The sequence below is a fragment of the Melanerpes formicivorus genome, unplaced genomic scaffold (assembly GCF_026170545.1).
Source record: "Melanerpes formicivorus ecotype bairdi unplaced genomic scaffold, bMelFor1.0.p_v2 SCAF_31, whole genome shotgun sequence".
NCBI classification, from domain to species: Eukaryota; Metazoa; Chordata; class Aves; order Piciformes; family Picidae; genus Melanerpes; species Melanerpes formicivorus.
The window spans coordinates 6851353-6862256 of record NW_027142383.1 but is presented as its reverse complement, the minus strand read 5'-3'; the positions used below and the strand labels follow the sequence as shown (position 1 = coordinate 6862256).

The 10904-nt window shown below is 48.0% G+C and overlaps 1 protein-coding gene across 1 annotated transcript in view; it reads left to right on the top strand.

Annotated features, from left to right (window-relative positions):
• Nucleotides 1-6046: 6046 nt before the first annotated feature.
• UBE2R2 (ubiquitin conjugating enzyme E2 R2) overlaps nt 6047-10904 on the top strand; it is a 249773-nt gene continuing 244915 nt past the window's right edge. Inside the window, exon 1 of the mRNA XM_068155303.1 lies at nt 6047-6384. Within this exon, the coding sequence (XP_068011404.1) occupies nt 6208-6384 (177 nt within the window). The 5' untranslated portion in view covers nt 6047-6207. The remainder of the gene's footprint in view (nt 6385-10904) is intronic.

Here is a 10904-nt window from a genome sequence, read left to right as displayed (position 1 = left end):
TAGCAAGACCAATACCCACAGGAATGTCATCAGGATTCAGAGTTTCATGTTCACCATAGAGTAGCTCTCTAACAGCAAATTCTCTCAAGCGCTTAATTCCCTCATCTATGGTAGTCCAGGGTTTAGGATTCCATGGAAGATCATCTCGGGAAGTGTATCTCAGGGCAACCGCCATTAAAAGGCGTATCCACAGATTAACCTTACCAAGAGCCCTGCCTAGATGTCTATCTATTCCATTATCCCTTGAGAGAGTTCCTAACTGAGCTGCTGACTTGTCTCAAACTGTCAGAGCCAGAGCACCTGTATCATAACACCTACTAAGCCAAGCTAGAACTGGCTCCTTATCTGCCCTGGTGAAATCTTTACGGACATAACAAAATTCCTCGCGGGGAGAAGAACACTCCAAAATATCATCTTCGTCTTCGTCTCCCTGAATTCTTTGTCCATATAATCCTGCTGTCATTCTCCTAAGGATCTCTTTAAGCTGAGAACCACCTTTGCCAGCTGCTTTCCTAACTTCATCTGTATCCTGCTTTGATCTCACTAGGTTAGCTAGATCTTTAAAACAAACCTTCTCTTCCTCCTCAGCAGGATCTTTTAGAGTAGAGGGCCCCTCACCAGGATCAGTCTCCACCTCTTCTTCTCCATCTTTGGCCTTTGCACTTCTAGTCTTTAAAGTAGCCACCTTAACTGGAGCTGTGTTTGAATTTACAGCCACCTTAATGGAAGCTGACAGGTCCTGAGATAAATCAGCTGCTGGGGCAGTGACTTCCGGTCCCACCGAGGGAGTGGGCGGAAGTGACGTTGCTCCGTTAATGGTCGACGGTGAAGAAGAAGGAGGAGAAGAAGTAGGAGAAGGAGTAGGCGCCATGTTGATACCAGCTGCCGCCTTTGGCAGCTTGCTGGAATCAGCAAAGTCATTTAGAGCTGCTTTACCAATTAACTTTTTAGCCTTCTTTTTAACTGACACGGGTTCTCCACAGTCCTCATCACTAGGCGACTCTGGGACTGATCCAGAGCCACGGCGTTTTCTTTTTGATCCAGTTTTAATAACAAAACAAGCTCTGGACACCTTTCACTCTCGCCGCAAAGAGACCAGCAGATACACGATAATTATGACGGAGAGCAGGATTATACACATGAAATAAATCACCTTTGGATCCCAGGCATCACTTAAAGTTACTCTCTCCTCCGGTGGAATCTTAAAACCCCTTATCTCAATTGGGAGAGTGGTGGAGGTAACATTCCTGTATCTCACTGGCCATAAGAAATTAATACATTTTCCATACCATAGTCTACCATTCAATTGCCAGTTGCTTCTCAGACTGTGCATCACAGACAATACAGAACCAGCCGTGACTCTTTGTTGCCCATTCAGAATCTGATTCGTCAGTTGGAGAGTCAGAAAGACGTCAGCAAAACTCATTCACCTTTCAACAGTCCAGTATGGCCTGTGCGGAAGCAGAATGGAGACTGGCGTCTGACAGTAGACTACCGAGCCCTGAATGAAGTGACACCACCTATGAGTGCAGCAGTACCAGACATGATGGAGCTACAGTATGAGCTGGAATCCAAAGAGGCCAAATGGTATGCTACCATAGACATTGCTAATGCATTTTTCTCTATTCCCATAGGAGAGGAATGCAGGCCTCAGTTTGCTTTCACCTGGAGAGGAATCCAGTACACTTTCAACAGACTGCCAATGGGCTGGATCCACAGCTCAAGCATCTGTCATGCAGTAATCCACGATGCTCTGGAGAAAGGCGGTGCTCCAGAACACATCCAGTTCATCGATGATATCATCGTCTGGGGTAAAACTGCTGAGGAAGTCTTCGAGAAAGGTAACAAAATCATTGACATTCTTCTGGATGCAGGTTTTGCCATCAAGCGAGACAAGGTGAAAGGACCTACCACAGAGATTCAGTTTCTGGGAGTGCGGTGGCAGGATGGACGCCGACACATTCCAGTGGATGTGGTAAATAGAGTCTCTACCATGGCAAGTCCCACAAACAAGCAAGAGACCCTACGTTTCTTGGGGATAGTGGGATTTTGGAGACTGCACATTCCTGGATACAGTCAGATTGTGAAACCTCTCTATGATGTAACTCGAAAGAGAAACCATTTCCACTGGGGACCTGAACAACAAGCAGCCTTTGACCAGATAAAGCAAGAGGTAGTTCAAGCGATGGGTCTGGGACCTGTCCGAGATGGTCCAGACATTAAGAACATTTTGTACACGGCTGCAAGTGACAATGGTCCAACCTGGTGCTTGTGGCAAAAAGCTCCAGGTGAGACAGGAGGACGACCTCTTGGTTTCTGGAGTCGAGGTTACAGAGGTTCAGAGGCTAATTATACTCCAACAGAGAAAGAAATCTTAGCAGCCTATGAAGGAGTAAAACATCTTCTGAAGTGATTGGAACTGAATCACAACTTCTTCTAGCTCCCAGATTACCAGTTTTGAATTGGATGTTCAAAGGCAAAGGCTCCACACCACATCATGCCACAGACTCAACCTGGTCTAAGTGGATGGCTCTGATAACACAGAGAGCTCGAATGGGAAATCTTGAAAGACCTGGTCTAGTGGAGGTGATCTCAAGTTGGCCTGAAGGCATCAACTGTGCTAAGCCTCCAGAGGAGAAAGTAACTCGTGCTGAGGAAGCTCCTCCTTATAATGACCTTTCTGATGATGAAAAGAAATATGCTTTGTTCACAGACGGTTCCTGTCGTCTTGTTGGGAAGAAGCGAAGGTGGAAGTCTGCAGTGTGAAGTCCAACACGACGAGTTGCAGAGGCAAAAGATGGAGAAGGAGAATCCAGTCAGTTTGCAGAGGTAAAAGCTGTCCAGCTAGCTCTCGACGTGGCTGAACGTGAGAGATGACCAAAGCTTTATCTCTACACCGACTCATGGATGGTAGCCAATGCTCTATGGGGTTGGCTAAAGAACTGGAAGAAGAGTGGTTGGCAGAGAAAAGGAAAACCCATTTGGGCAGCCAACCTGTGGCAGGACATTGCTGATCGAATCGAGAGAATTCCAGTGAAAGTGAGACACATCGATGCTCACATTCCTAAGAGCAAAGCTACTGAGGAACAGCAACACAACCATCAGGCAGATCTAGCTGCAAGAGTTTCTCAAGTAGACATGGACTCTAATCTTAATCTCGACTGGAAACACTGAGGTGAGATATTCTTAGCTCGGTGGGCTCACGATTCGTCAGGACATCAAGGCAGAGATGCAACATACCAATGGGCTCGTGACAGATCCATAGACATTTCCATGGATGCTATCACACAAGTCATCCATGACTGTGACATTTGTGCTGCTATTAAGCAGGCAAAACGACTTAAGCCCTTGTGGTATGGTGACAGATGGTCCAAGTACAAGTATGGTGAAGCTTGGCAGATTGACTACATCACTCTACCACGTTCTCGTTCTGGTAAGCAATACGTGCTTACTATGGTAGAGGCAAACACTGGATGGTTGGAAACTTATCCAGTTCCACATGCAACTGCACGCAACACCATTCTCGGTCTGGAGAGACAGATCCTGTGGAGACATGGAACTCTGGAGAGGATTGAGTCAGACAACGGAACTCATTTCAAGAACAACCTTGTAAAGAACTGGGCAAAAGAGCACGGTATTGAGTGGATATTCCACATTCCCTACTATGCACCAGCTTCAGGGAAGATTGAACGCTACAACGGTTTGTTGAAGACCACTCTCAAAGCCATGGGGGGTGGATCTTTGAAAAACTGGGAAAAACATTTAGCACAAGCAACCTGGCTGGTAAATAGTAGAGGTTCAGTGAACCGAGCTGGACCTGCACATTCAGATTTGCTACGGAAAGTGGAAGGTGATAGAGTTCCTGTTGTTAGAGAAAAGAATCTGTTAGGTAAAACTGTTTGGGTATTTTCACCCTCAGGAGAGGCTAAACCTGTCCGAGGGGTGGTTTCACCTGAAGGTCCGGGTCACACTTATTGGGTAAGGCAGGAGAATGGTGAAATTCAGTGTATTCCACAAAGAAATTTAACTTTAGCTGAAAGAGGTTAATTTCAAACTGCTGTACAGCTACAACGCGTCCAAAGGAAGAATCAACGAGGAAATCTACGGTGCACGAACCCTGAGATCCCTGAGAGCCCTGAGTCAACTAAGAGACCCTGAGATTCCCTGTTTCCCTTTTTTTTGCTTCGTCGGTGAAGAAATGAACTGTTTTCCATTTTTCTCATTTACTGATTTTCTTGGACTTTTGAATCATCTACATCTGAGCATAGCTGGAATGGACTATGAACTTTACTCACGGACTGTAAATATCGTTTTGGATTGGATGGACAGTATGAACAGCCAATGAAATTGTTTAGAAGGGGTGGACTGTGGCCGGTTGACGCTGTCCCCTTAAGAAAGGGAATATGGTGGATGGAAGTTGGTAAACGGAAAGAATAATCTAAACTATTTCATTGGTGAAGTGGGAGGAAGCACCTTCTGAACTGGGAGTGAACTGGGAGTGAACTGGGCACTCTGGTACTTCTGTCTTCAGTCTTGCTTCCGCCTCTCCACGGTGCAGCAGCTCTTCAGCTCTCTCTCTGCTCGGCTTTCTGCCAAGGCCTCGGCCTTGAAGACCAGATAAAAGCCGGTATTATCTCCCTTCCAATAAACACGAACTGCTTCTAACATTTTTTTTCTCTCTTTTCTTTCTCTTTCTATCCCATTCTGGGGAAAGGGGGGGAGAGAGGGGAGAGCGGAGGTGGGGAACCCCCTCTGCCAAGGGGGGTTACTCTCATTTCTGTGTTACTCTGTTGTATATCTTTGTATATATTGTAGATATTGTAAATTTGTAAATATTCCCCTGCATACCCTACATTGCTTTGTAAATATAAAGCTCCACTGCTTTGCTAATTCAGCTTGTGAGTTTTTTTTTCCTTTCCCTTCAAGTTTTTTTTCCCTTTTACCTTACAAGGGGGAAGGGAGGAGGCTTCTTGGCCTTACCCTTCCACCCCACCACAAAGAGGGAAACAAAATATGCCTGTATTTGTCAGAAAGCTGTTGAGTTTTGTAAATGTGTGATTCCAAAGTGATTCCTAGAAATAATTGAATTTTGCAAGGCTCAGCCCCTGCAAAACTGGCAGAACTTGTGGAGCTGGTTCGATATGTGATACTGATTTATTTGACAAAATAACTTTACATGGGGCTTGGGGGCACACATCAGAAGGACAGGCATCCAAGAGGATACAATCACTGGCCATTTAGAGATGTTAAAGGACCATGGACAACAGGTCAAGTGACCATGAAATTACTGTAGCTATGAATGTATGAGCACCAGGCATAGGCAGGGACAATGATTTCTGGGAAAACTGGTGAATATGTATGTTTATATGCTATAAAAACTCATGTGTCCATGGATTCAATGGTGCACACTTTGGGAAAGATCCCAGTGTACCCCAGTGCTGCAATAAATGAATACAGACTGGATAAACCTCATTTGCTATCTAGTGAAATTTCTTTGTTTCACACCTGCAAATGTTTTTCTCCTTTAACAGTGTTTGGGAATGGGAGAAAAAATTTGAAATGGTATTTTCTGCCTGTAGCACCTCATACATCTGTGGAGCCATGTGAAAATAACACCTGTAGGAGCAGAATAGCTTCATTTTGCTCTCCTCCCGCTGCTGGTGCTGCTGCTTAGGGGTTACTATAGGATTTTTAGGAGATGCTGGGTCATGCAAGGTCGCTCCTCGAAAAACATCCTTTCTATAAAAGCTTGTCTTTTTCAACTGCAGACATCTGTCAGCGCAGCAGTTTAGGCCAGCCATACCCCACCATACCCACCCATGACCCCGCACAGTACCACACACTCTGTGTCACTCCCAGTCCAGCTTCTCCCCTGTTCCGTAACCCACCAGAAAGGAGATGCCGGCCTGGCCCATGAAGGTTGATGTAGTGACATCATACAAGCGTTATTCCGGGGACCGCTGTCCCTTTAATCACGCCTGTAGGCGCGGCTTGTGCGGCGCGGCGCGGCGCGCTGAGGTCAGCGGTGAGCGTGCGCCGTCACAAAAGGAAGTGGTGGCGGTGGTGGCCGTTAACGCTAGGGTCTGTGGGCCGCAGCGGCAGCGTGTGGGCCGTGCCGTGCCGTGCCGTGCCGTGCCGTGCCGTGCCGTGCCGTGCCGTGCCGTGCCGTGCCGTGCCGTGCCGTGCCGTGCCGTGCCGTGCCGTGCCATGGCCCAGCAGCAGATGAGCAGCTCGCAGAAGGCACTGATGCTGGAGCTGAAGTCACTCCAGGAGGAGCCAGTGGAGGGCTTCCGCATCACCCTGGTCGACGAGTCTGATCTCTACAACTGGGAGGTGGCAATCTTCGGGCCCCCCAACACCCTCTACGAGGGTGGTTACTTCAAGGTATGGACTTCCCTCTGCCTCGCCGACAGACCGGGCCTCTCGTCACCACAGTGGTCCTGGGGAGCCGCCGCTGGGGCCTGTACACTCCCACTACTTCCGACTGCTGGGCCTTTTTGCTGGGCTCGGTGGAGTGGCTGGGGCTCCAATGGGGTGGCCGGCCCACGGCTCCTGTCAGCCCTTTCATTGACTGCGAGAGGAGGGAGGATAAAGAGGGTCGGCTCCGTAGGAGGTGCCCCAGCAGTTGCCCTTTCCTTCCTGCTGCTGGTGGTGAGGGTATGGGGACAGTCTGAGAACAGACTGGCTGAAGCCTATAGGACCGCTCTTCCCTTCTACCTTGGGATGTGCGTCGGGGAGAGAGGGGCGTGTCACAGATGTTTCTATTCTGTTAGTTCCCTATTTTAATGCCAAAGAAAGGCAGGTATCATGACAGGGTGAAAATTCTTCCCTTCCACTCCCAAGTTGTTCTTATCTCTGTTCTGTATATATATTCAAAATGGCCTTCCCAGCTGTCCCTCAATATCTTTGCTTGTTATGCCGGTGATGTACCCTGTGTAGGGACTAATTCAGGATAAAGGGTGTATTTTCCTCAAAACTTCATGGGCGTTTTAACTGTTTTTCATGATTATTTTTTCCTCATGTTTTCCTTTTCTTTCTCTCCAAACTTTTAGAGGGCTGCTTTCAAGGGGCTACAACAGCACGTAATAGGTAAAGGGAGATAAATCCTTTTGATTTATTTCTCAATCTTTTGTTAAGACAAAAACCCCAACTTTTGTGGTTGGTTATTTCCCCCCTTGTAAATACAATAAGCAAGCTAGCTGTCTCTACTCTACTGTCCAAGAAAGGGAATAGACTTAAATTCTTAAAACAGCTGGAGGAGGAATTGCATGTTTTAGCTTAAAAAAGCAATTAAAAAAAAAAACTTTGGTGCCTGCAGAAGGTATGTTGTATTGGGCGTATCCTTTTGTATTCAATGTCTACTTGATCTCTAGCAAAATATTGTTCTCTCCAGCTTGCTTTTCCCAGGAGTTATAAGCTTAATTCTGACTCCTGTCTCCCATTTCATGCCCTTTGACTTCTGTCAAGCTGCAAAAACCCAGACTCATCTCTCTGCTTGGCTAACACGTACTGCTTTGTGTCAAGGTTTAAGAGCTTTGTTCCACAAAACCAAAATAACACATAGCTTGGGAAATAATACATTTGAGTCACATTTGGTTTGGCCTTATTTGTCTTGAAAGAAAGGCCTTGGCACAATACTTGCTTTTTGTAATGAGTTGACTGGCTTACTCATGTAGGCATGATAGTTATACTTGGCTAAATTATCCCTTACTCAGGAAGCTAGTATAGTCATAGTATCATATCATAGCATCATTCAGGGTTGGAAGGGATCACAAGGATCATCTAGTTCCAAACCCCCTGCCATGGGCAGGGACACCCCACACTAGATCAGGCTGGCTGGAGCCTCATCCAGCCTGGTCTTAAACACCCCCAGGGACGGGGCCTCGACCACCTCCCTGGACAACCCATTCCAGGGTTTCACCACTCTCATGGTGAAGAACCTCCTCCTCACATCTAGCCTGAATCTCCCCACCTCCAGCTTCATTCCATTCCCCCTAGTCCTGTCACTACCTGAGATCCTGAGAAGTCCTTCCCCAGCCCTCCTGTAGGCCCCCTTCAGATACTGGAAGGCCACAATTAGGTCACCTCGGAGCCTTCTCTTCTGCAGACTGAACAGCCCCAAGTCCTTCAGTCTGTCCTCATAGGAGAGGTGCTCCAGCCCTCTGATCATCCTTGTGGCCCTTCTCTGGACACGTTCCAGCACCTCCACATCCCTCTTGTAATAGGGGCTCCAGAACTGGACACAGTACTCCAGGTGGGGTCTCACCAGGGCTGAGTAGAGGGGGAGGATCACCTCCCTCGACCTGCTAGCCACACTTCTCCTGATGCAGCCCAGGATCTGATTGGCTTTGCGGGCTGCAAGTGCACACTGAGAGCTCATGTTGAGCTTTTTGTCCACCAGCACCCCCAAGTCTCTCTCCTCAGGGCTGCTTCCCAGCCAGTCACTGCCCATTCTGTATTTGTGCCTGGGATTGCCTCGACCCAGATGCAGGACCCTGCACTTGGTCTTGTTGAAGCTGATGAGGTTGGCTTGTGCCCACCTCTCCAGCCTGTCAAGGTCCCTCTGGATGGCCTCCCTTCCCTCCAGCATGTCTGCTGCACCACACAGCTTGGTGTCATCAGCAAACTTGCTGAGGGTGCACTCAATGCCACTGTCCATGTCACCCACAAAGATGTTGAACAAGACAGGTCCCAGGACTGATCCCTGAGGGACTCCGCTTGTCACTGGCCTCCACTGGGACATGGACCCATTGACAGCCACTCTTTGGGTGTGGCCATCAAGCCAGTTCCTTATCCATCTAGTGGTCCACCCATCAAACCCATGTGTCACCAGTTTGGAGACCAGGATGTGGTGCGGGACAGTGTCGAAGGCTTTGCTCAGGTCCAGGTAAATGACATCAGTTGCTCGCCCCTCATCTATTAATTTTGTCACCTGCTGATAGAAGGCCACCAGGTTGGTCAGGCAGGATTTGCCCTTGGCAAAGCCATGCTGACTGTTCCCAATCACCTCTTCACTATTCTTCTGAGCCAGTAGTGCCTCCAGGAGGATCTGCTCCATGATCTTTCCAGGCACAGAGGTGTGACTGACTGGCCTGTAGTTCCCTGTTTCCTCCTTCTTACCCTTTTTGAAGATGGGGTCAATGTTTCCCCTTTTCCAGTCTGTGGGGACTTCACCAGATTGCCATGACTTTTGAAATATAATAGAGGGGGGTTTAGCAACCTCATCTGCCAGTTCTCTCAGTACCTGTGGGTGTATCCCGTCGGGTCCCATGGACTTGAACACTTTCCGGTTCTTCAGATGATCACGAACCTGATCTTCACTTACAATGGGCAGTTCTTCCTCCCCGTCCCTGGCTTTGTCTTCCATAACATCAGGAGTGTGGCTAGAGGCCCTTGCAGTGAAGACTGAGGTAAAGAAGTTATTAAGTACCTCAGCCTTTTCCTCATCTCTTGTGACCATGTCACCATTTTCCTTTCTGAGGGGGCCCACACCTTCCCTAGTCTTCTTCTTCCCATTAATATACCTGTAGAAGTTCTTAGTGTTCCCCTTAATCTCCCTGGCTAGATTAAATTCAAACTCTGCTTTGGCTTTCCTAACCAGGACTCTTGCTGCTCGGGCAGCTTCCTTATATACCCCCTGTTCTAGCTGTCCTTCTCTCCACTTCCTGTAGAGTTTCCTTATAAGTAATAGTGTGTCCAGTAACTCCTTGCTCATCCAGGCAGGCCTCCTAGCATTCTTACCTGCTTTTCTCTTTGTTGGTATACAGAGCTCCTGGACACAGAGGAGGTGGTCCTTGAATACTGACCAGCTGTCCTGGGTCCCTCTTCCCTCCAGGGCTTTGTCCCATGACACTTTGGCTATCAGATCCCTGAAGCGATCAAAGTCTGCACGCCTAAAGTCTAGGGTCGTAAGCTTGGAATACTTCCTCCTGATGGCCCTGAGGATATTAAATTCAACTGCTTCATGGTCACTGCAGCCAAGGCCGTCTCTGAGCCTCACATTGCTTACCAGCCCTTCCCTGTTGGTGAGAACAAGGTCCAGTATAGCACCATTTCTTGTTGGTTCCTCCACCATTTGGAGGAGGAAGTTGTCTTCTATGCAGTCCAGGAACATCCTGGATTGCTGGTGCCTTGCTGTGTTGTCCCTCCAGCAGATGTCCAGGTGGTTGAAATCACCCATGAGGACCAGGGCTTGTGACCTGGAAGCCGCTTCTATTTGCCTGTGGAGGGCCTCATCTGCTTGGATCTGCTGGTCAGGTGGCCTGTAGGAGACCCCCACAGTAATATCTCCTTCCCCTGTCCTGCCTTTAATTTTAACCCATATGTTCTCAACGAGTTCATCATCCCTTCCCAGGTGGAGCTCCACTGATTCCAACTGGCTATTGATATAGAGGGCAACACCTCCTCCTCTCCTTCCCTGCCTATCCTTCCTAAAGAGTTTATACCCATTGTCGTGGGATGGAAAGGGTAAGGCCGAGAAGCCTCCTCCCTTCCCCCTTGTAAGGTAAAAGGGAAAAAAAATTGAAGGGAAAGGGAAAAAAAACCTCCCAAGCTGAATTAGCAAAGCAGTGGAGCTATATTTACAAAGCAATGTAGGGAATGCAGGGGAATATTTACAAATTTACAATATCTACAATATATATAAAAATATACAACAGAGCAACACAGAAATGAGAGTGACCCCCCTCGGCAGAGGGGTCCCCCACCTCTGCTCTCCCCTCTCTCCCCCCCTTTCCCCAGAATGGGATAGAAAGAGAAAGAAAAGAGAGGAAAAAAAAGTTAGAAGCAGTTTGTGTTAATTGGAAAGGAGTTAATATACCGGCTTTTATCTGTCTTCAAGGCCGAGGCCTTGGCAGAAAGCCCAGCACAGATACAGAGCTGCTGCACGAAGAAAAGGCGGAAGC